The sequence below is a fragment of the Rhinopithecus bieti genome, unplaced genomic scaffold (genome assembly GCF_001698545.2).
Source record: "Rhinopithecus bieti isolate Rb0 unplaced genomic scaffold, ASM169854v2 scaffold_8649, whole genome shotgun sequence".
Classification (NCBI taxonomy): Eukaryota; Metazoa; Chordata; class Mammalia; order Primates; family Cercopithecidae; genus Rhinopithecus; species Rhinopithecus bieti.
The window spans coordinates 323,870-350,002 of NW_016805765.1; the positions used below are offsets into that span (position 1 = coordinate 323,870).

Sequence of the window (26,133 nt, forward strand, 5' to 3'; positions counted from 1 at the left end):
AAAAATTTTAACAAAAGGAATGGCATTTTGAGGGGTATAATCCAAAATAAGAACCTTTCTCCCTTTTAAAATTTTCTGTAAAATGATATTTATAGAATCAAGATTGTGAAATATTTCACAGGTTTAATACTGGTGCTATTGGGAATGTAGCAATAATTGGTTCATCTGTGAGCTGATGTTCAGAGGGTTGCAGCCAAGTTTGAGATGCTGGACAACATTTTAGGTGTACTACAAACTAAGTTAATGGTGCCTTTTAGAATTTTGTTTTGACAATGTGTAATGTAAATTCAACCATCATTCACTTTTATCCTTTAACTTACATTCAAGGTAACTATATAATTATGTATATAGGTATACTTATATAGATGTAAACTGTTCATGTATTTAACACATTTGTATGTGTATATACAAGTAGAAACTCTGTAACCAAAAAGTGAAATAATTTCTGTCATTAGAACAGTGTTTCTTGATTTTTTTTCCATCAACCTCCACACCTAAGGAGATTTTAGATATTGTTTCCTAATTGTGCCTCTCCAATGAAATTTTAGTATCACACCATTGTGATACAGGTTTATGTATGTATGTACATCTGTATTTATACATAGAGTAATTCTTTCACCCCCCCAAGACCAATTTTTATTCATTTGGGGATGATAGCATCACCCTTGAGAATGCATGCATTATTAAAGTGAGACAGTGTAATCACATGGAGTTCTTTTTATTATACTGTACAGTTTACAAGAGCAAAACCTTTTCTCCCACATCTCCTGTTTTTTGGTAGCCTCTTGAATGGATTAGGTAATGCTGTTGCTGTTTACTGTACACCTCAGTTATGAACAGCCCTATTCCACATCACCTGAAAATGCCTAGCTGCAGCTGTGTTCAAACCCGTTCTAGTCCAAAATAAATGGTAGAGGACAGTCAAATCATGAAAACTTTAACCTGCATTTAAGCAGGGTCACTCATTTTTTTGTTTTGTTTTTTTGAGGCAGAGTCTTGCTCTGTTTCCCAGGCTGCAACCCCTACCTCCCAGGTTCAAGTGATTCTCCTGCCTCAGCCTCCTGAGTAGCTGGGACTATAGGTGCATGCCAACACACCTGGCTAAATGTTGTATTTTTGGTAGAGACAGGGTTTCACGATGTTGGCCAGGCTGGTCTTGAACTCCTGACCTTAGGTGATCTGCCCACCTCGGCCTCCCAGAATGCTAGGATTATAGGCATGAGCCACTGCGCCCAGTCTGTGTTTTAATAACATTTTTATTGGGATGTGATTGACATACCATAAAATTAACTTATAGATTGTACAGTGGAGTGACTTTTAGTATATTCACAGAGTTGTGCAGCTATCAGTACTATCTAATTTTAGAACATTTTCATCACTTCAAAAAGAAACCGTGGTCAAAATTTGAAACTTCTGTGCTTCAAAGGATACCATCGAGAAAGCGAGATAACCCAAGGATGGGAGAAAGTGTATGCAAATCATGTATCTGGTAATGCACGTGTATCTAGAATATATAAGGGTCTTGTATAACTAAATACGAAAAAGACAAACAACCCAATTTAAAAATAGGCAAAAGATCTGAAGAGACATGTCTCCAGGGAAGTCATACAAATGGCCAATAAACACATGAAAAGATGCTGAGCACCATTCGCCATCAGGGGAATGCAAATCAAAACCATAATGAGATCCCACCCACAGTCACTAGGATGGCTCTAATCAAAAAGACAGACAATAACAAGTGTTGAGGATGTGGAGAAATTGGAACCCTCATATGCTACTGGTGAGAATGTAAAATGATACAGCTGCTTTGGAAAAGTTTGGCAGTTTGTTAAAAAGTTAAACAAGAGTTACTGTGCAATCCAGTAGTTCTCTTCTTAGGACTATACCCAAGAGAAATGAAAACATGTGTCTACCATATTCTTGTACATGTTCCTTTTGGGGAAGATGAAGATGTTCCAAAATTAGATTGTGATGATGGTTGCATAACTCTGTGAATATGCTAAAAGTCGTTGAATTGTACACTTTTAACAGGTGAGTTATATATTTGTGAATCGTATCTCAATAAAGCTGTTTTTCTCAAAGATGGAAACAAACCAAACAAGAACACACTCTCTCCAACTACTACCCACTAGCAGTCACTTCTTATCCATACCCCACTCTCCACAGCCCCAGGTAACTACTAATCTGGTTTCTGCCTTTATCAATTGGACTGTTCTTGACATTTCATGTAAATGGAATCATACAATCCGTGACTTTGGTGCCTGACTTCTTTCACTTAGTACATATATTTTCAAAGATCATCCATGTTGCACCGTGTATTAGTATTTCATTACTTTTTATTGTTCAATAGTACCCAATTGAGTGGATATATCACATTTTGTTTATCTGTTCATCAGTTGATGGATGTTGGGGTTGTTTCTACTTTTTGGCTGTTGTGAATAATGCTGCTACGAGCATTCATATACAAGTTTTTGTGGACATACGTTTTTGGTTATTTTGGGTATATACCTAGGAGTGAATTTCTGGGTCATATAGTAACTCTATGTTTAACTTTTTGAGGAACTGCCAGAATGTTTTCCAAAGTGGCTGTACCATTTTACAGTCCCACCAGCAACCAATTTTGAAGTGCAGACTGATCACATACTCCTTAAAATGAATTTCCCAAGTCTTCAGCTAGATTCTCCCTTCCTTCTCCCCAATGCAGGCCACATAGTCCCTTGATTGGCAGATTAGAGGTTTAAACCCTTAATTGTAAGGCTTTTTTATCCCTCCTCCAGATGCTCTTGCATGCGCATGCGCGCGCGCGCGCACACGCACACACACACACACACACTTCCCAGTTTCAAGACTCTCATGAATCATACAAATTCTACCCAGCAGCTCTTCCCAGAAACCTCACTGACAAAGCTGCTTTGAGGGCTTTTTCTGTTTAATAATAGATTATATTCTTCAGGACTGTATCTCCTTTGAGGAACTCATCTTAAAAATATATGTGAAGCTTTGTGGGTTTTGTTGTTGTTGTTGTTTTGAGAGGGAGTCTTGCTCTGTCTCCCAGGCCAGAGTGCAGTGGCATGATCTCGGCTCACTGCACCCTCGGCCTCCCGGGTTTAAGTGATGCTTCTGCCTCAGCCTCCTGAGTAGCTGGGACTACAGGCGTGCGCCAACACGCCGGGCTAAGTTTTGTATTTTTAGTAGAGACAGGGTTTCACCATATTGGCTAGGCTGGCCTTGAACTCCTGACCTCGTGATCCACCCGCCTTGGCCTCCCAAAGTGCTGGGATTACAGGCATGAACCACCACGCCCAGACAAAGCTTTGTTTTTAGTACTAGAACTTTGTTAGACATGTACCTCTCTATTTTCAATTTCAGCTACATTTTTGTACACTCTGTACCCCCACATAAAACATGGCACCATAACATGCAAGGGGCGTTGATGCAAGCCTTGTTCAGCCTGTGTCTGTCTGACAGTCACGTAATTCAGTGAGTGATGTCAGGGAATCATCCTCAGTATAGTCAGCTATTACATGTTCTCAAATCTTATTTGTATTTTCAGCTTCTACCGTATCTGTGGGTGGGGGAAAATAAATTTTATATGTAGATTATTCTCAGTTCAGGTCATTCTCCCTTTTACTTGTTCAAGACAGCTTCTGTATACTTTCCAGAGTTGCTGCTTTGGTCAGCTTAGAAATTTGGTGAAAATATGTTTACCCTTTCTATGACCTTAATAACAGTGCAGGATAATTCATTCTAAACCATAATCTTTTCTTATAAAAAGTTCTGATGTTTAAGCTCATTCTTGAATGTGGAATATCTGTGTAATGTGTTCACGGTCTCCAAGTGCAGGGCTGGCTGCTCATCTTGCCAGAGTACAATGTACACCTCTAGGCCTGGGACATGGTGGGCACATATTGCTCAATAAATGCTGCCGAATGGAGGCATATGTTTTGTGTGAAATACGATGAATGTTTCACACATCACTTATATGCTCCACATACCTGTGTTCTTCTCTTTTTCAGGCTATCAGCTGTACTCTGAACTGTAGTTGCCAAAGTTTCAAACCCGGGAAAATAAACCACCGTCAGTGTGACCAATGCAAGCATGGATGGGTGGCCCACGGTAACTTTGTTTTTCACCCTCTCTTGGCCTGTAGTGTTACAGAGTTATTCAGGAAGTGATTTTGTATCTTAAGAATGACAACTAACTAGTAAACTAGTAAGTTACTAGCATGTCCCAGGTAACAGGCTAAGATTCAAAGAGTCTTGAATCTTAACTACTCTATATGGGAAGTGTCTTATTAACCTCAATCTAAAGATGTAGAAACTAATGCTTCAGTGCTATCCTTCTGTAATGACAGAAATGTTCTGTTCTATCTAATACAGCCTCTAGGCTAGGGTTGCCAGATAAAATACAGAATGCTCAGTTAAATTTAAATTTCAGATAAACAACGATCATATTTTAACCTAGGTATATTCCAATGAATATTTTTAGTATATGTATATTCTACCCATTCATTGTTTATCTCAAATTTACATTTGGATTTAACTGGGCATCTTTTTTTATTTGCCAAATCTGACAACTCTACAGTAGTCACTTGTGGCTACTGAGTACTTGAAATGGGAGTAGTGTAACTGAGGAATGGAGTTTTAAATTTTATTTAATTTTAATGTAATCTAAATGTAAATAGCCATATGTGAATGATGGCTATTACACTGGACAGCGTGGCCTTCAGGAGGTTAATTTGTCAAGCCCCACAACTGGAAAATATAAAGCCCCACAACTAATACTCAAACCCAGATCTCTCAGATTCCCAAAACCAGATTCTTTACCCCCAGACTCTATGCTTCCTGATTATCCATCCTCTTGATTATGCACCTGCCACCTCAGTTTTTACCCCTTTTCCTTATTCCTTCCTTGTTGGTGACTGTTTCTCTCCTTAGCGAGGCCACAAGAAAGGGAGAAAAGTCCCAGGCTAGTTCATTTATTTTAGAAGTTCCTGTAAATAATTTGAAGCTTCATAGCTATTAAGGTATTTAATCATTTGTATATTCATGTATTTTCTGTGGAACAAATAATCGAAAATTAGTCCTAACCTACTTTTTTGGCAGTGTTTCTCTTACAATTAGAACTTTTCTAAATGACATTTCCTCAATTTGATTTTTCAGCTCTAAGTAAGCTCAGGATCCCCTCCATGTATCCAACAAGCCAGGTGGAGATTGTCCAGTCCAATGTGGTGTTTGATATTAGCAGCCTCATGCTCTATGGGACTCAGGCCATCCCCGTTCGCCTAAAAATCCTACTGGACCGGCTCTTCAGTGTGTTGAAGCAAGATGAGGTTCTCCAGATCCTCCATGCCTTGGACTGGACACTTCAGGATTACATCCGTGGATACGTGCTGCAGGTACAGTAACCACGACCATTGTCCTCCTACGGTGTTTTCTGTGCCGATATAACTGACGTAACCCAGTTACCTCCCAATGCTACAGCCCTTGGTGACCATCTTTCCCTTTAATACTTTTCTAATGGCCTAAGCCCCTACCTCATGTTCTTGGGGGAAGTCCAAGGTATCTGTGAAGCTTTAGGAGCATTACATATTCTCTGATTTGGCGTTTACTAAACTACCTTTTCAACAATAAACCATTTGCCCCATTTCAGGTGCTGCCTCCATGTCTTTCATTAGTCCCAGACTACTTACTGACACAAGATGCTGTCTGTATCAGATTTTACTGAGAGTTTGGAATTGAGAAAGGGAACTTAAAGAATCACAAAGCAAACAACTTATAATTTCATAGCACACCTTCCTGTGCTTTAAAGCCTTCTGCCATCTCACTGATGTTCTTCCTTCCTAGGCTCTATTTTTTATGGTATTTCTGTGTTCATGTATGCATTTGCTCATTCTCAATCTCTCTCTCTCTCTATATATATATGTGTGTGTGTGTGTGTGTGTGTATATACACATCTCCCTCCCTCTTTCCTTCCCTCCCTCCCCACACCCCAGTTTTCTTTTGGCATCTTCATACATTCTCTTCTTTTCTCCAACATTCCAAGCCCTTCATCCTCTCTGTTCTCTTTATTTTACAGAGTAGTTTACCACTGTTCCCAGATCATGCTGTGTGTAGGCTTCATGTTTCATTTCCAAAGAGGCTGTCAAGGTGTTTTTAGAAGCAAAGAACATGTTTCCTGAGATGAAGCATCATTCCTTTAAGATATGAAACAGCTACAGCATTGTATTTTCTTGCCATTACACTAGAAAATGTTAAAGTTTGGTAAAGATTTCAATGAAATGGGAGGCGAACATATTTCCAAGACCAGCATAGATGTCAGTCTTACTAAGGTAGGCCATGTAATTAAAATGAACACTAAAAACAATTTTATAGACCTAGATCCTTTCCCAATAATCTTAAGCGTTAGGCATGTTATCCCCATTTTCCATTCGAAAAACCAGAGGCTCAGAGTGCCTCAAAATCGTGCTGAAAGTCATTTCACTAGTATGTGGCAGACCCAGAATTTGTACTCACTTCTTTTTAACTCAAATGACCATAATCTTTCCCTGTAAAAATGTTTGCTCACCTCTAGTGCAGGACCCCCAGCAGAGTAGAAACAACCGTTTATGTAGAGTAGCATTATGATCTTACGTTATGACATAGATCAATATTTAATGATCCTAATAATCTTGCTTTCTAGTGTTAGGATTAAAAATATGGAATCAATTACCTTGAACCTCTAGTGCATGAAAAATTTATGATGTTACATTCTTTATCATCTTCAAAACTCTTATAAGCACTGTGAAAAATCTCAGTAGGCCATCAAATACATGTTCTGTGATAAAATATTTATTGTAGTTTTGGGGAAAGTTAGGCCTTGCTAGAGTTTGAAAGATCTCCAACACTCCCGTGTAATTACAGCTGTGCTTTGTGAACGTGCGCAATAGATCAATACAAGTTCATTTGTTCTCTGATGTTAGTTGCTTAGGAAGATTATTAAACTTGCAGCAAATGAATACTTGCGCTGTATCTCGGCTTGATTGTTCCATCTATCCTCTTTAGATAAAGAAGTTACTATTGTTCAAATGATACATATTTTAATTTTAGTAGGGAGAATTATTACATCTAATGCAAAACAAGCAATTGGTCTGAAATGAGGTGAAAAATAATCACTACATTTCCCTGACTTCAGCTTGAGTAATGTGATTTTATTTGTCTCTTTTGCACCAATTGTAGGAGTACTGCTAATATTTGTGTAGCTTATGGTCTGCACAAAGCTTCTGATCTGGGAGAGTAGGGTAAGCAGGGACTAAATTCCCTAAAACCCTGCGTTCATCTTTTCCTTATATGCACAAAAGTATCCCATAGTCTAGTGGACTACATTTTTAGAGGAAAGCGTAAAGAGTTGTAAATTAATCACATTTCTAACATCTTGTTTGGGTTTAGGATGCATCAGGAAAGGTGTTGGATCACTGGAGCATCATGACCAGTGAGGAAGAAGTGGCCACCTTGCAGCAGTTCCTTCGTTTTGGAGAGACCAAATCTATAGTTGAACTCATGGCAATTCAAGAGAAAGAAGAGCAATCCATTATCATACCACCTTCCACAGCAAACGTAGATATCAGGGCTTTCATTGAGAGCTGCAGCCACAGGAATTCTAGCCTCCCCACTCCTGTGGACAAAGGAAACCCCAGCAGTATACACCCCTTTGAGAACCTCATAAGCAACATGACTTTCATGCTGCCTTTCCAGTTCTTCAACCCTCTGCCTCCTGCACTGATAGGGTCACTGCCCGAACAATATATGTTGGAGCAGGGTCATGACCAAAGTCAGGACCCCAGACAGGAAGTCCATGGGTCCTTCCCTAACAGCAGCTTCTTAACTTCCAGTTCCACACCATTTCAGGTTGAGAAAGATCAGTGTTTAAACTGTCCAGATGCTATTACTAAAAAAGAAGACAGCACCCATTTAAGTGACTCCAGGTCATATAACATTGTCACTAAGTTTGAAAGGACACAGTTATCCCCTGAGGCCAAAGTGAAGCCTGAGAGGAATAGCCTTGGTACAAAGAAGGGCCGAGTGTTCTGCACTGCATGTGAGAAGACCTTCTATGACAAAGGCACCCTCAAAATCCACTACAATGCTGTCCACCTGAAGATCAAGCATAAGTGCACCATCGAAGGGTGTAACATGGTGTTCAGCTCCCTAAGGAGCCGGAATCGCCATAGCGCCAACCCCAACCCTCGGCTGCACATGCCAATGAACAGAAATAACCGGGACAAAGACCTCAGGAACAGCCTGAACCTGGCCAGCTCTGAGAACTACAAGTGCCCAGGTTTCACAGTGACGTCCCCAGACTGTCGGCCTCCTCTCAGCTACCCTGGTTCAGGAGAGGATTCCAAAGGCCAGCCAGCCTTCCCAAACATTGGGCAAAATGGTGTGCTTTTTCCCAACCTAAAGACAGTCCAGCCAGTCCTTCCTTTCTACCACAGTCCAGCCACACCTGCCGAGGTAGCAAACACACCTGGGATACTGCCTTCCCTCCCGCTGTTGTCCTCTTCAATCCCAGAACAGCTCGTTTCAAATGAAATGCCATTTGATGCCCTTCCCAAGAAGAAATCCAGGAAGTCCAGTATGCCTATCAAAATAGAGAAAGAAGCTGTGGAAATAGCTAATGAGAAAAGACATAACCTCAGCTCAGATGAAGACATGCCCCTACAGGTGGTCAGTGAAGATGAGCAGGAGGCCTGCAGTCCTCAGTCACACAGAGTATCTGAAGAGCAGCACATACAGTCAGGAAACTTAGGGAAGCCTCTCCCTGAAGAAGAGAGGCCCTGCCATCGTGAATCAGTGATTGAGTCCAGTGGAGCCATCAGCCGAACCCCTGAGCAGGCCACACACAATTCAGAGAGGGAGACTGAGCAGACATCATCGTTGATCATGGTGCCAAGGGAGGTCGAGGATAGTGGCCATGAACACTACTTCACACCTGGGATGGAGCCCCAAGTTCCTTTTTCTGACTACATGGAACTGCAGCAGCGCCTGCTGACTGGGGGACTCTTCAGTGCTTTGTCCAACAGGGGAATGGCTTTTCCTTGTCTTGAAGATTCTAAAGAACTGGAGCACATGGGTCAACATGCATTAGCAAGGCAGATAGAAGAAAATCACTTCCAGTGTGACATCTGCAAGAAGACCTTTAAAAATGCTTGCAGTGTGAAAATGCATCATAAGAATATGCATGTCAAAGAAATGCACACATGCACAGTAGAGGGCTGTAATGCTACCTTTCCCTCCCGCAGGAGCAGAGACAGGTAAGGCATCTGTAGGCAATCATTTTTTCTAAGGCAGTGGCTCTTAAAGTTTAACATACATCAGAATCACCTGGAGAATTGTTAAAACACAGAGTTATGGGCCCCACCCTAGAATTTCCATTTCATTAGGTCTAGGGTGAGGCCTGAGAGTTGGCATTTTTAACAAGTCCCCAGATGATGCTGATGTTACTATTCTGGGGGCCACAGTTTGAGAAACAGTGTTGTATGAATTTTCATATTTCAACATTCATGAATACAAGTTCCCAGATGATGCTGGTGTTACTCTTCTGGGGGCTACAGTTTGATAAACTGTTCTATGAATTTTCATATTTCAACATTCATGAATTTTACTTCCAAAACCTAACCTAATTTGGCTGCAAAACCTGACCTGAAGTGATGTGAGGTTATTTGTAATCTTCTTTAATCTCCTTTTGTGTGGATTTATAATATATATATAGTACAGATAGTAATGGATTTATTATAAGGCATTAACAGTGTTTCATTATATGCATCATTCTGCCTCTCTGAAGTCTGAGAAATTCTGAACTCAGAAACATATCCGGCCCCGAGGGTGTGGGATAAGAAATCATGAACTACGGCTGGGCGCGGTGGCTCATGCCTGTAATCCCAGCACTTTAGGAGGCCAAGGCAGGCAGATCACGAGGGCAAGAGATCAAGACCATCCTGGCCAACATGGTGAAACCCCGTCTCTACTAAAAAATATAAAAATTAGCTGGGCGTGGTGGTGTGTGCCTGTAGTCATGTTCCAGCCACTGGGGAGGCTGAGGCAGGAGAATCACTTGAACCCAAGAGGCGGAGATTGCAGTGAGCTGAGATTGCGCCACTGCACTCCAGCCTAGTGACAGAGCGAGATTCCATCTCAAACAAAAGAAAAAAAAGAAAAATATCATGAACTAGTTGTCACATTAGCAGGTTGAGTAAAGCGTAAATAACTATTTGAATAAGAGTGAGAAGGGAGCTTTTTAAATTACCACGATAACATCCCAAAACTTGACTCATTTTCATTTGATAATATGAAATCCATAGAATAAAATATTTTCCTTTATTTCTAGTTACCCAGCTACATTTGAAAGGAAGAATCACTGCTTGATTGAAGGTTTTTTAATTATTAAGATAAAAGAATAAAGGTGATTGGCAGGTTGTTTCAGGGACTATGATTTCTGGTTGAAAGATCCTGAGTTTTCATGACACTCATAGAGGCAAACTGTTTACAAAGACCCCCGCTATAGAGCGTATGTCATCATTGTGGGGATAGCACTGGTGTTACTGTCTTGCTTGTGCTTTTCTTCATGAACTTGAGTCACTTAACCACTCTTCAGGTCACCTTCCTCCCCAGCCTATAAATTGGAAGAGCAAGCATACCAAAAGATGGCCCCAGGAGGCTTATGGAAAAGATCAGCTGCCTATCAATGAAATGGAATATGATAAATGCTAAATGGTACACTGAATATTAAAATGCTACATTTGCAGAAACAAGCTTGACTTGAAGCAGTTCAGCACCACCACTTGGTCCAAGTTGTAATGCCCAATTTGTTAAGAGGGTGAAAATGTACAGACTCCCACACACATTCCTGGACAGGGCTCATAAGAACATACTCATTGTCTTTAGCAAAGAGGATAGAGCACAGGAGATATTAGTTAAATGTTTATATTAAATCAGTATATCTACTGATAGGATGTTGAACCAAACCACCAAGGTACCCTAATTAGTGAACCAGTCCTTCTCCAGCCTCCAAGAGGAGGAGTGTTTGTTCGTGAACAAGCTGTTGTTATAAAGAGACAGTCATGTTGGTCATATTATCTTTGATATTTATGATACTGTTCTATCCTACCATATCTACTAAATTAGAAGGCATATTGGATTCAAGATACTTTTTAATTTGATACTTATTTTTTCATAGATTTAATATTTCCTTATGTTCTGACCTATTTGTACTAATAGATCCAAGCCTTCCCCACCACAACAGGAAAGCATCTTGCATTATAAATTAAAACCACGAATTAGTCTAGAGCTTGAAATGCATTTTACCTAGAATCTATGATTTAAGTTACAGTGTTTTAAATTTGACTTTGTGGGCACGTCCAGACCTAACACCATTTCTCTCCGTCAGAGATTGAGAACCACATTCCTGTAGGGACACCTGAGTTCTCTTTGAGCCACTGCTACTGCCAGCAACAGTTACCAAGACCCATCAGGAAGGGACTGGGACAGCACCCTGGATGCCTATTTACCCAGTGAATATTAAGAACTGTCTATGTTAGGTGTTGGGGACATAATCCCTGCCCACAGAGGCCTTCTGTAGTGGAGGAGAAGGCCTTCTGGTACAGGCCTACCTATACCAGAAACAGGTAATTACAGTTGAATGTGATTACTTCTGCAGTGAAGGAAATGTAGGCTATTGTGGGCACATGGGAGGGCACCTTGAGAAGTTAAGGAAAGCTTTCTGGAAGAAGGGATATGTCTACACCAGTAACTCTAAAACGTTTTGGTCTTATAACCCCTTTACAAATACTTAAAACCTAAGGTTACTCAAGAGCTTTTCTTTATTTGGGTTATATCTATCAAAATTTATCATTAGAAATTAAACATTTTTTAATTGTAAAACTTTATATATTAACATGTTTATGAAAAAAAAACTACATTTTCCAAAGCAAAAATTTAGTGAGATGAGTGACTTTGTTTTACATTTTTGTAAATCTCATTAATGTCTGACTTCATAGAAGACAGCTAGGTTCTCATCCTCTGCATATGTTGTGTTGCAAAATCATGTCACGTAGCCTCTGAAAAACTCCACTGTGCACTCATGAGACAAGGTGAAAAAGGCAAATAATATCTTAGTATTATGAAACTCTGACTTCAGGAACCCCCTGAAAGGACCTCAGGGATCACTAGGGGTGCTCAGAACATATTTTGAGAACCACTGGTCTGAACTAATCAAAATAGAAGCCAAGAGGAAGAGTTGGAGGAGAGATGTAGAGGTTGTAGGGTTGAAGGGAAGAGATGGAGACATGGGCAGTGAGTACAGGATTAGCAGAGTCCTAGAAACCAAAGCCTTGGTACATGATCCAGAGGGTTTTTACAGTTGTTGTAGTTATTGGTCTCAGGGGACATGGCACCTCAGGAAATGTATCTAACCCACTAAGGCTTGAGAGGAGAGAGAGAGCCCACAAGTTGGCCATTAGTATGCATGGAATACTCAGGAGTTGAGTATGAGGCCCAGAGGTTTGCTTTGTTCCGGTAGGGACCTTTCTTTACAAGGTTCCAATAAAAGTGATTGTCTTTCTTTTTAACCACTTGTATTTACTGGAACCTGTATGTCAACCCAGTGTCTGGTTTTCTGCCGACACATACCAGCTTCTTCAACCCAGAATGCTGACATAATCACAGGGCAGAGTTGGAGTTAAGAAGGGCTGCTTGCAAAGTGGGTGATCTGGGAGTATAATTCTGATTATGTCTAGAAAATACGTGTAAGGGAATAGAAGATGGAAGTTGAACAGTAGATTTTGTACATTTTATAAAGCTTCCCACACACATCTTTGGGGATTTAGAAAGTTCAATTTTTAGTTATTTTGGTGAAGGTGTTTTCCCAACTTGACTCTGCCATAAATTCTGATATGTATTGGGGGAGTATTTTCTCTATTTGGAATAATTCTCTCATCACCTTTAAGATTGTAAGCCCCTTGGTAAGGACTGTTTTTGCTTATCAAAAGTTAGCAGAGGATTTCTGAGGAAGACCAACATTGATTTACAAGTTACTTCCAAATGATAATATGACTAAAAGGTGTGTGTCATAATGGATACTCATTATCTGTCCTTCGAGAGTAATCATTGGGTAGAAGATTGGTGGTATGCTTATTCTGCTGCATTTGCAAAACTTCTGTCTGGTATAGGATAGTGAAACATTACAAATATGAACTCAGCTACATACACAAACAATTATAGCCAATCGGATTCTCACCCACACTTGTAGAACTTTTGGGATGAAGTGTATGTCAATGCTCTAGACAAGTACTATCCAATAGAAATACGATGCGAGCCTCATATGAAATTTTAAATATTCTAATAGCCACTGTAAAAAAGAAACCAGATGCAATAAAATTTAATAACATTTAACTTTAGTCAAAATATCCTTTCAACATATGGTACTAGCCATTTTTCAGGTGTTCAGTATCCATATATGGCTAGTGGCTATCATTGGACAGTGCAGCCCCAGAAGGTAATATTTCCTGATTTCATTGAAATAAAGCCCTCTTCTTAGTTCCTTAGAGTTTGTGACCAGTTTTCTCCTGGGATCTCCTGGTTCCAGTGTCCCCGTTAAACTGATCTAGTTGATGTAGTCTAGCCATTCTGGGAGACAGACCAGAAACAGGCAATTACAGTTGAATGTGATGACTTCTACAATGAGGGAAGTGCTGCTGTGGGCACATGGGAGGGCACCATGAGAAGTTAATGAAAGCTTCCTGGAAGAAGGGGTATGTCAAACCCGTAGCTCTGAAACAGTGAGCTCATGTAAAGAAAGTACATAAGGTACAGAAAGTACATCAAACAGATAGTGGAAATCAGGATTACATATTCTCAGTTTCCAGACTGTCGACTTTCTTGGTGAACACTAACTTCTGACAAGCAGTGAACAACAGTGGGCCTGTATCCACTAGACAGGTGCTACATCCCATGGGGGCCTACCCCCTTATCATCAGTGCTCCCATACCACATGTTTTTCCTGGTATCTACCAAGTCTCTCCACTCAGAATGATGGCTGTTTCTAAAACAACCCAACCCATTACTAACCATCTTTTCACTCTTGTAGACACAGCTCAAACCTAAACCTCCACCAAAAAGCATTGAGCCAAGAAGCATTGGAGAGCAGTGAAGATCATTTCCGTACAGCTTACCTTCTGAAAGATGTGGCTAAGGAAGCCTATCAGGATGTGGCTTTTACACAGCAAGCCTCCCAGACATCTGTCATCTTCAAAGGAGCAAGTCGAATGGGCAGTCTGGTTTACCCAATAACCCAAGTCCACAGTGCCAACCTGGAGAGCTACAACTCTGGCCCCTTGAGCGAGGGCACCATCCTGGATTTGAGCACTACCTCAAGCATGAAGTCAGAGAGTAGCAGCCATTCTTCCTGGGACTCTGACGGGGTGAGTGAGGAAGGCACTGTGCTTATGGAGGACAGTGATGGGAACTGTGAAGGGTCAAGCCTTGTCCCTGGGGAAGATGAGTACCCCATCTGTGTCCTGATGGAGAAGGCTGACCAGAGCCTTGCTAGCCTGCCTTCTGGGTTGCCCATAACCTGTCATCTCTGCCAAAAGACATACAGTAACAAAGGGACCTTTAGGGCCCACTACAAAACTGTGCACCTCCGGCAGCTCCACAAATGCAAAGTACCAGGCTGCAACACCATGTTTTCGTCTGTTCGCAGTCGAAACAGACACAGCCAGAATCCCAACCTGCACAAAAGCCTGGCCTCATCTCCAAGTCACCTCCAGTAACAAGATGGCAAACTAAGTATGCTCAGATAAGCTTTTTTCATAATTCAGGAATAAGGTAGTCCATAGAAATGTTTCTGTTTAATATCATTTGGGGTCAGTCTGGCAAAATTATTTGATTTGACTTTATAGTTTTCCACAGCAGAATGAGCAAAAGACAAACCTTGTGGGAAGATGACACTGGGGCAGCCCTTCCTATCATTTTTCTTGGTCCAAGATGTCTTTCACTGATACAAGGAAAACTTGCAGAAATGCAGTTTTTCCCAGATTTGTTTACATGTTCCCTGGGACAGATCCAGGTCTGCAGATCGACACCAGTGGGCCCAGGACCTGGGGGTGGCTTTAAATGAGGCTTGCAGTGTTAAGGGTCTTGGATAAGAAGTGTCCTGGGGAAGAAGACTCACCAGTCCCAAAGATAGCATTTTCAGTTCCTTCTTCAATTAGTTTAAAATCCAGACCTGAGTTTGGAAGACTGACTTTTTGAGACCATCCCTGTATTTGGAGTGGATAATTGTCCCTCCCCTCAGCCCTGCGCCAAAGGTCTCATATGTTACCCCAGGGAGTTCTCAGAGGATTGGGTTGGCCTCTAACATGTTCCTTGTTAATTCTTGTTCTGTAACTCAAGAAGCTAAGGGGAAAATATCTCATGCACTCAAATAATGGTCTTCAATTTAATTTAAAAATATTTTGATAATATTTAATTTGTGCTTATGTGGTGTTTGGTGTGAGTGCAGATATTGCACTGTGTCACCTCTGGATCTCTGCTCAGAAGCAGAACAAGTGATGACCTAAATGTCAAAATCACCGCTCATTTTCATTTGGTGAACTTCAAAGTCTGTTATTTTTGGTCACCTGTGGAATGAATGCAAGCATGATTTTGGCAGGAACATTTGTACATATTCTGCCATAGATAATGTGGTTCTGATGGTTGTTGTGTATTTTCTGTATCACTGGATCCCTCAGTCTTCACCCTTTTATAAATGTTTAAGATTAAGATGAACTTTTGAATTTACTTGGTAGGAAAAAAAGTAGGACATTATTGCCATATTGTATGTCTTAATATTTAACTTATTCTGAAATATATTCCACACTGTTATATACATTTTCCATTGTAGAAAGGAAGTTTAATCAGTCCTGTGGAATGAAACCATCTCCTGAAATTCAGCATTTACAGTATTCTAAAAGCCTGTGTAGTTACAAGGATGTTGATTTTGTATTCAGAATTCAAGTTAACTATCTTTTAAATTCGTGGTTGATGTAAGTAATAAAAAACATTCTTAAAGTTGAGGGTTATAAGACATATTATTTCTGTGGTCTAAAGGTTTAAAAAAAGTCAACAACCTGTTACGAATTATTTCAACATTTTTTGTTTTAATAAATGTGACAACTTAAAACTTGTTTCTATTTAAAGTGAGATGTATCTTTCAACTGTTTTGTTACCCAGCTGTTTAATATTCCAGTTTTCCCAAAGTGAAAAAATTTGTATACAAATGTTTCTATGATTTAATAAAAATATATGACACACCTTTTGTTTTAAAAGGCAAACATTTGTAAAAATGGTTTTGTCATATGGGCTGCGTTTTGTACAAGTGTATATCCTTATGCACACACACAGAGATGCATTATGAATTTGACAGAGCTGAAAACCCTGGAGGGTGGGGGAGAGTCTGGTGGACAGAGAAGAGTGTCAGTAACTACTGACGCATCAAACAAAAATTGCAGAAATTAATGAGTTCAAAAAGAAACAAAGTGGTTACTTCATTGGGAGGAGGATTTGGGTGTGCTGATCTTTTATCAAGAAAAATATAGCCTGGGCCCGGTGGCTCACGCCCATAATCCCAGCACTTCGGGAGGCCAAGGTAAGCAGATTACCTGAGGTCAGGAGTTCGAGACCAGCCTGGCCAACATGCCGAAACCCTATCTCTACTAAATATACAAAAAATTAGCCAGGCATAATGGTGCATTCCTGTAATCCCAGCTACTCGGGAGGCTGAGGCATGAAAATCACTTGAACCTGGGAGGCAGAGGTTGCAGTGAGCTGAGTTCATGCCACTGCACTTCAGTCTGGTGACAGAGCAAGACTCCATCTCAAAAAAAAATGATAAAAAATGCAGTAAAAAGTCTCCAAATGCTCCAAATAGAATGCAGTGAAAAAATTTAAGCCTCTTCTTAAAAATGCAGGCTTTTTTAAAAAACAAATTTTTGTAACTATTAATTTTTTTACCTTTTTTCCTACACTTCCAATATATAAATAAGAGCATGATCATATCTACCCATCCAGCCACTCTCTCAGTTGATGTTCTTGCTTCATATTTCACTGGGAGAAAAGTTTACCAGAGGGAAACTTAACACATCTACCATCATCTGTACTGTTCTCACCCTACTCTAAGCCCCGTCTCCTTTCTGGATGATTGCAGTTGCCTCTTACCTGATCTGTTGTTTCCATTCATACATTGTACAATGGCCAAAATGGTCCTTCTAAGATGTACATCAGATGATGTACATGTGCCTCATCTCAAAACCATCTGGTGGTTTCCCTTAACAGTATAAAATCCAGTCTCCCAAGGCCTACAGCTTTGTCATTTGGAAGCTTCCCACCCCTACTACTTTGCCATCTCCTTTTCCCACTAGTCTTATATTTTAGCTGTTACCAGCTTTATCTTCCTTCTCCCACTGTTCTTCTGAAACCACTTTGCAGGATCCCACCCCACCGACTCTCCATATTCACAGTAGCTGGCTTCACTTCCTACTCTTGGATAATTGGGAGAGACCTCCTCCCCCATTGCCCACCACCTCCTTTTCAGTTTGTGTATAATCACACCTATCTTCATATGGTCACATCTGCCTCAACTTTCTGAAAATCCACCTCATGCCCGGTGGGCTGTCACAGTAAGCTGCAAACATCTCTATAAAAGAAAGTTACCAGGATCCCACCACCACCCATTTTGCTGTCACATTCAGACCCATCATGATCTCCCTGGGCTCAACACCTGTCATTGAGAGATGTGAAATTCCCTGGCTCAGCCTTTCTGGTTTTATCCACTTGCGCCTATAGGGGGCTGTGTTTGGGTCCTCCATGATGCCCACGCCAACAGGGCTAAAGATGTGCATGGATTTTATTAGATAAATTACTTTGAGATAAAATAGCCAGGCTGGGCGCAGTGGCTCACACCTGTAATCCCAGCACTTTGGGAGGCCAAGGCAGGTGAATCACGAAGTCAGGAGACGAGACCATCCTGACTAACATGGTGAAACCGCATCTCTACTAAAAATACAAAAAATCAACAGGATGTGGTGGTGGGTGCCTGTAGTCCCAGCTACCTGGGAGGCTGAGGCAGGAGAATGGCATGAACCCAGGAGGCAGACACAGAGTTGAGAATCTGTCCAAATATATATGTGTGTGTGTATATATAATTACATAATATATAATTATATAATTTAATATATATTTAATATACATATAATTTATATATGATATATATAATGTATAGAGAGAGAGCCAAGCAAAGCTGGGAGAGCCAGCCTGTGCAACACAGGTTTGGCTCTCGGTGAAGGGGAGAGGGAGGGAAGGTCAGGTGAAAGTATCCAAAGCTGACACAGTCTGAGGGAAGTTCAGGAAGGCCATAATGAGCCCTTGAGCCAAAGTCAACAATCAGAGCAGTCCTGCGTCTCTGGGGAATGGGTTCCCTGCAGTTATATTCCTGCCATGATCAGTCATTGGCTTTGAGCAGCCCATGGGAAGGGTGCTGCAGAGCAAATGTTAACAGTGGATTTCAGAGTATAGTAGGGGGAGCCCTTGGGCAAATCTTAACCTTTCTAAAGCCCCTATGTGCTGTTCAAGGTGCATTCAAACCTATACTTAACTTTTCTCTGGACTCAAAAGAAGTCCCTATTCTTTCTGAAGCCTGATGCCCTCACTTCACCCCTTTAGCTGCCTCAAGGGTGTGGTGCCAGCCCTTCTTTCCCATTCATTATCAAACTCATCCTTTCCAGTGGCTCCATCTCTCTAGCTTATGACATTTGCAGATCTTGCTCATCTTAATGTATTAAAAGAAAGAAAAAGACAGCCTTCTGGACCCTGATCACAGATCCCTTCCAGTGATATTATCTCCTCCTTCTATAGCCGAGGACCTTAGAATAGCAGATTTTGCCTCTCCCCTAATCACTGCACTCTTGTTTCTTCCCCTTACCTTTTAGGGCTCCTTACCATTTAGGAAACTAAGGTTCCCAGTGACTTCCTGATGGCCATATCCAAAAGGACACATTTGCTTCTTCGGTGTCCCCTAGTCTTGTTCTTGACCTTTTCCTCTCCTCACTCTCATGCTTTCTCCTAGCTTGTCTCATTCATTCCCATGACTGTAGGCTGGTGCCTCCTAAGTCTACCCCTCCAACAGAGTCCTTCCAGAGCTGCACTCCTGACTAGCAAATACCTACTGGGTATCACAGAATAATCCACAGCATCTCCAGCCTGACTTGTCCCAAACTCAGTTTGTCATTTTACCACCAATCAACAATTTTCCTCCTCCTGTTTCCTTGAAGAATGGTGCCACCATCTACCAGCCAACCCAAAGTAAAAACCCAGGGTCAATACCAGGTACAGTTAAGAGCATGGCTCTTCAGGTCCAACCCTCCCCAACGCTGGGGTCAAACTTTGGCTACTCCACATACTAAATGAGTGGCCTTATCCAAGTCACAGCTTTTTGAGTTTCAGTTTCTTCGTCTGTATAATAGGGAAAAAAAACAACACCTGTAATCCCAGCACTTTGGGATGTGGAGGCAGGTGGAACGTTTGAGGCCAGGAGTTCAAGACCAGCCTGGCCAACATAGTGAAACCCTGTCTCTACCGAAAATACAAAAATTAGCCGGGTGTGGTGGTGCACGCCTGTAGTCCCAGCTACTCAGGAGGCTGAGGCACAAGAATCGCTTGAACCCCAGAGGCGGAGGCTGCAGTGAGTCGAGGTCACACTGCTGCACTCCAGCCTGGACAACAGTGTGAGATTCTGTCTCAAAAAACAAAGAAACAAACAAAAACAGTCTCACCCCTCTCCCAAAAATGAAAAGGTATTGATCAGAATTAAAACACCCATACAACAATAACAAAATAGTCTGTACTTTAGTGGTTCATGATGAGGCTCAAATGACAAGGTGTATATGAAGCACTTAATGCCTGGAACATAAGCACTCAACAGATGTTAACTACAAGCATCTTCATCATCATCATCATCATCATCATCATCATTATCATCATCATCATCACTATCCTAGGCTTCTTTTATTTCATTTCCAATAGCCAGCAGTTGCCAAATCCCAACAAGTCTACCTACCAAAAACACTAAAATTTTACCCCTTTTCATGTGCGTAATCAACATTAGTTCAACAAGACGATCCTCTCCTTTCTCTTCCTTCTCTAAGACTATCTCAGCAGCCTTTTGACTTACTCTCAAATCCATCCTTCGGATGACATCCCCAGGGAGTTCTACAGTAACACAGACCAGGCTATGTCTCCGCTCCTCCAGTTGCTTCTCACTGCCGTCAGGGTAGAACTGCCAACAAGGCCAGGCCTGTCCTTCATGACTGTGCCTGGCCTCGGCAGGCTGACCCCAGCCCTTGCTCAACAGTCCCAGAGCTGGTCAGCTGCCTATGGCCATGCGTGTATTGCTGGTTCTGTGGGAGCTGCCTTTCCAGTCCCTGACCCACTAACCCTTGAGCCTCCCCTTGAGCCTTCGCTCAGGTATCATTTCCAGGAAGGCTCTTTTCACTCCTTCCTCCACAGTGCTGGGCCAGCCTATGGCACCGTGTGGTCGAGGTTTGCTTACAGACTTGCTTTACCACCGCCCCCCAACCTCATTTGCAGTCCTACTGTCAGCACTCCCCCGTCAACAAAAGGCTTTACCCGTGGCCTCCAATTTTCAATCAACAGATCTATTGAGAACCCACCTACTATGTGCCTAGCACTGTTGAATCTATGGTGGTAAGTATAATATACACTGTCCCTGCCCTTGTCCAGAGGGCTCTGAAAATGTATTTACATCCTACCCTAGCAAGGGTCCAAGAATATATGGGCACAGATATGGCAGATTGTCTATTTTAGGTTATCTTTTTCCTGAGTGACCTAATTCACTCACATCCTGATTTTGCCTGATTTCTTAAAATCTTTCTCTATTAGGAAAGTTTATAAACCATTGATTCTTTTCTTCCTTTATGATAAAATTTGCATAACATAAAATTTACCATTTTAACCATTTTAAAGTGTACAGTTCAGTGGCATTTAGTCCATTCACAATGTTGTGCAACCATCACCTCTATCTAGTTAAAAAATATTCCATCACCCCAAAATAAAACCCTGTACCCATTAAGCAGTTTTCCCTTCACAGCAGCCCCTAGCAACCACTAATCTACTTTCTGCTTCTATGGATTTGCTTATTCTTGATATTTCCTGTAAGTGGAATCATACAATAGCCTTTTGCAACTGGCTTCTTTTACTTAGTATAATGTTTTCAAGCTTCATTCCAGTTGTAAATATATCATTCCTTCTTATTGCTAAATAGTATTTCATCATGTGGATATGACATATCCATTTTAATTTGTTTATCCATTCATCAGCCAGTGGACAGCGAATTGTTTCCATTTTTTGGCTATTATGAATAATGCTGCTATGAACATTCATGTATAAGTTTTTGTGGGGACATATGTTTTCAATTCACTTGGGTATATACCTAGGTGTGGAATTGCTGGATCATATGGTAACTGTGTATTTAACTTTTTGAGAAACTGCCAGAATGTTTTCCTAAGGTCACTGATTCTTAAACATAGCTATACATTGGAATCACCTGGACAACTTTTAGAACGTGCTGTTTCTTAGGTCCCACCCTCGGAGGTAACGTGCTGTTTCTTAGGTCCCACCCACGGAGGTTCTGATGTAATTGGTCTACTCTGTGGCCTGGGCAGGGGGAGTTTCAAAGTTCCCCAGGTGATTCTCCCCAGCCTGGGTTGAGAATTTCTGATACAGACGAAAGGGACTCAGAGGTGTTGTATTCATCGTAACTCTTGAATCTGCCCTTTGAAGTCAGTGTTTTTAGATCTGTTCGATTGTGAGTATTTTCTGGGACACTTAATAAAAATACATTTTCTGGGCAGGTGCAGTGGCTCATGCATGTAATCCCAGCACTTTGGGAGGCCAAGGCTGGAGGATTGCTTGAGCCCAGGAGTCTGAGACCACCCCGGGCAACATAGCAAGACCTCATCTCTACAAATAATAAACAAAATTAGCTGGGCATAGTGGCACATGCCCGTAGTCCCAGCCACTCAGGAGGCTGAGGTAGAAGAATCACTTGAGCCTGGGAGGTTAAGGCTGCAGTGAGCCATGATCACACCACTGCACTCCAGCCTGGGCAACAGAGTGAGACCCTGAGTCGGAAAAAAAAAAAAAAATCCTAGGCCCATCTTCTGGAAATGTCCTATCTAGAGGGTCTCAGAAGGGGACTGGGAAACTGAAGGTTCAACATACACTTCAGGTGTATTTTATGATCTGGCAAATTTCGAAGCAGTATCTTAGATCCTTCTTGTTTCTTAAAATGTGGGCCCTGAACACTCCTCCAATCGAACAGTATCATCAGTATCACCTGGAGCTTGTAACCAATGCAGATTCTAACAACGACTAAATCAGAACCTACATTTTAACAATTCTGCAGTGACTGTAAGCACATTAATAACTTAGAAGTACAGCCTCAAGCAGTATAGTCCCCAAACAAGCGGTTGCCATACTTGAGCGTGCCTTAGATTCTCCGAAAGGCTCACTAAAACACAAGATGCTCCCAGAGCTTCTGATTAAGAAGGTCTGAGGTGGGGCCCAAGAATTTCCATCTGTAATAAGTCCCTGGTGGTGATGATGTGCCATACTGGGGACTACACTTTGAGAATTTCTGGTCCCTGGTCTGAACCACAGTTTCTCAGATTTGGCACTATTGACATTTTGGATCAGATCGTTCTTTCTTCTAGGGAATTGTCCTGTGTTTTGTAAGATGTCCAGCTGTTTCCCTGGTCACTCGCTACCCACTAAATGTCATAGCACCCCCAAAATTATGACAACCAAAAATGTCTCCACGCATTGTCAAATATTCCTTGATGGGAGTGGGTGACAAAATAGTCCCCAGTTGAGAATTACTGGTCTAGACTATTCTTAAAAGGGAAAAGTCCTGCTACTCATTCTGTTATGGGGAGAAAAGACTCAGTCCCTGACTTAGGCAGCCTCTCTCAGCCTCTCCTCCCACCTCCTCAGATGCTGGGGCATCTACAGAGGAGCTTGAGACCCCTGAGGGAAAACCCCTTTGGACCAGAATTTCCACATCTGGGGAAATGAGAGCCTGTTCTTAGCTCCCTGGCAATCGTGGGGCTAGAAGAGAAGTGTCTGACTGAGTCTCTGGACACCAGCTGTGCATTCCTGAGCAGGTAGCCCAGCCTGTCACCCCCTTCTCACCCACAACTCTTTTTTTTTCTTTATTTGTTGGTTCACAATGCCTCCACATTTATCTGTTGAAATATGTGGGTTGGTTCACTGTCCCTAAGCTTCTATCTACTTATTGAAATGTATGCATGTTGGTTCACAGTGCCTCAAAATCTGCATATTTATTGAAATGTGTGGTTGGCTCAGTGTGCTTCAACGTCTTTTGCTCTTTCTTCTGCAAGATATGCTCTGGCTGATCATTAAAGCCAGATTAGTCAAGAAACTTTAAAAACAGCCACAGGCAAACTGTTTAAAGAACAGAATGCCTATTGGTCACCTGATTCTTTTAAAACTACACCCTAGAAATCTGTGTGATTGGGAATTTTAATTCGTCTGAATTGCCCTACTTATGTTCTTTGCAGAGAACTAAGACTACTGAAAAAAATTTTTTTTTTTTTTTTAAGGAGCTTCCTAGCCTTACAATCTTAATGCTGGTTAGCATTTCAGATTGTTGGGAAGTGGTACCCTCTGCTGGAATTACTTGGTTATTGCAATAGGCATTGTGCGCTACTTCTGAGTCCTATTAGACCTCCAAAATGTATTATATTTGTAAAGTCCCCTGGTGACAAAGTCCCCATGTACGTCTTCCAGTTCCAAGGCTAACTGAAAAGAGGACATATTTTCTGAATGGTCTTAATCCTGCTTCCAGGAATTGAGTGCCTCAGCCTAGGACATTGGTTTGGAGTAGGTTTCCCACGGGCTTCCACAGCAACTCTCGAGTTTGGCATTTGCCTTCCCGGAAAAGAAGCTGAATTCAGAGACCCCTCGGGTCACCAGCCACCCTACACGTGGAGGACTGATGTGGTGGAAAGAACACGTTTGGGGACTCCAAGTTCCTGGTTTCAGCTTCCACCTCTGCACATCCCCAGCTGTGGGGCCTTAAACATCTCTAATGCTGGAGCCCTCATTTCTCCATCTGTAAAATTGCCATTTCAGACTCTACTTTGAGGGGTTCTAGGGAACCTCACAGGTGCCTCACAGGCCCTTCTGGAGAGAGAGCTAAAGAGGAGATAAGAAGTAGCTGAGTGGACAATTCCCAAGCACCACACGAGCTCATTCCACTTGTATCTGATTTCATGTACTTTTAATATTTTGTTTTGTGTTCTGCTGCTAAAAAAGACAGACTTTTCTTCTGAAAACCATGCAGTAGGTGACCTCTAAAATTCTTCCAGCACTTTTCTCTGATTCCTACCCTGAGTGTTTCTGTGAGGAGGTGTGTCTGCGTGTTAATTTGCTCTAACGTGCACCACCCTGCCCTGCTTTTTGAGCCAAATTAAGGAGAATGGTAAGGGCTGAGGGTGTTCTCTGTCTTCTTCTTTCTGAAGAGCATCCAGCCCAAAGTAAATGTTCAGTGAGTGTGATAAAAATGGCTATTTCAAATTTATAGTCCTAAATGCCCACAGCAAAAAGTTAAAAAAATCTCAAATTAACAACCTGACATCACAACTGAAAGAACTAGAGAAGCAAGAGCAAACCAACCTCAGAGCTAGCAGAAGACAAGAAATAACCAAAATCAGAGCTGAACTGAAGGAGATTGAGACATGAAAAACCATTCAAAAGTTCAACGAATCCGGGAGCTAGTTTTTTGAAAAAATTAATATGGTAGACTGTTAACTAGACTAAGAAAGAAGAAAAGAAAGAAGAACCAAGTAAACTTTGTCATTTACAGAAATACAAATAACCATCAGAGACTACTATGAACACCTCAATGCAAACAAACTAGAAAAATCTAGAAGTAATGGATAAATTCCTGGACATATACACCCTCCATAGCTGAACCAGGAAGAAATTGAATCCCTGAATAGACCAATAACAAGCTCCAAAATTGAATCAGTAACAGGTAGCCTGCCAACCAAAAAAACCCCAGGGCTAGACAGATTCACAGCTGTATTCTACCAGATGCACAAAAAAGAGCTGGTGCCATTCTTGCTGAAACTATTCCAAAAAGTTGAGGAAGAGGGACTCCTCCCTAATTCATTCTGTGAGGCCAGAATCATCCTGATACCCAAACCTTGTAGACACAACAAAAAAGAAAACTTCAGGCCAATATCCTTGATGAACATTGATGCAAAAATCATCAACAAAATACTAGCAAACCAAATCCGGCAGCACATCAAAAAGCTTATCCACCACAATCAAGTAGGTTTTATCCCTGGGATGCAAGTTTGGTTCAAAATGTGCAAATCAATAAATATGATTCATCACGTAAACAGAACTAAAGACAAAAACCACATGATTGTCTCAATAAATGCAGAAAAGCCTCAATAAAATTCAACATCCCTTCATGTTAAACACTCTCAACAAACTAGATATTGAAGAAACATACCTCAAAATAATAAGAGTCATCTATGACAAACCCACAGCCAACATCACACTGAATGGACAAAAGCTGGAAGCATTCATCTTGAAAACTGGTTCAAGACAAGGATGCCTTCTCTTTGCACTCCTATTCAACATAATATTGAAAGTCCTGGCCAGAGCAATCAGGCAAGAGAAAGAAATAAAGGGCATCCAGATAGCAAGAGATGAAGTCAAACTATCCCTGTTTGTGGACAACATGATTCTGTATCTAGAAAACCCCACTCGGCCCAAAAGCTCCTTGAGCTGATAAACAACTTCAGCAAAGTCTCAGAATACAAAATCAATGTGCAAAAGTCACCAGCATTCCTATACACCAATAATAGTCAAGCTGAGAGCCAAATCGGAAACACAATCCCATTCACAATTGCCACTAAAAGAACAAAATACCTAGGAATACAGCTAACCAGGGAGGTAAAAGATCTCTACAAAGGGAATTCTAAAACATCGCTCAAAGAAATCAGAGATG

At 41.4% G+C, this 26,133-nt stretch overlaps 1 protein-coding gene across 1 annotated transcript in view; it reads left to right on the plus strand.

Moving 5' to 3' along the window:
• Positions 1–16,329, plus strand: part of BNC1 (basonuclin zinc finger protein 1) — a 28,480-nt gene extending 12,151 nt beyond the window's left edge. The window contains exons 2-5 of the mRNA XM_017873697.1: positions 4,017–4,116; positions 5,163–5,398; positions 7,428–9,292; positions 14,122–16,329. Coding sequence (XP_017729186.1) covers positions 4,017–4,116; positions 5,163–5,398; positions 7,428–9,292; positions 14,122–14,806 — 2,886 coding nt within the window. The 3' untranslated portion in view covers positions 14,807–16,329. The remainder of the gene's footprint in view (positions 1–4,016; positions 4,117–5,162; positions 5,399–7,427; positions 9,293–14,121) is intronic.
• The last annotated feature ends 9,804 nt before the right edge of the window (positions 16,330–26,133 follow it).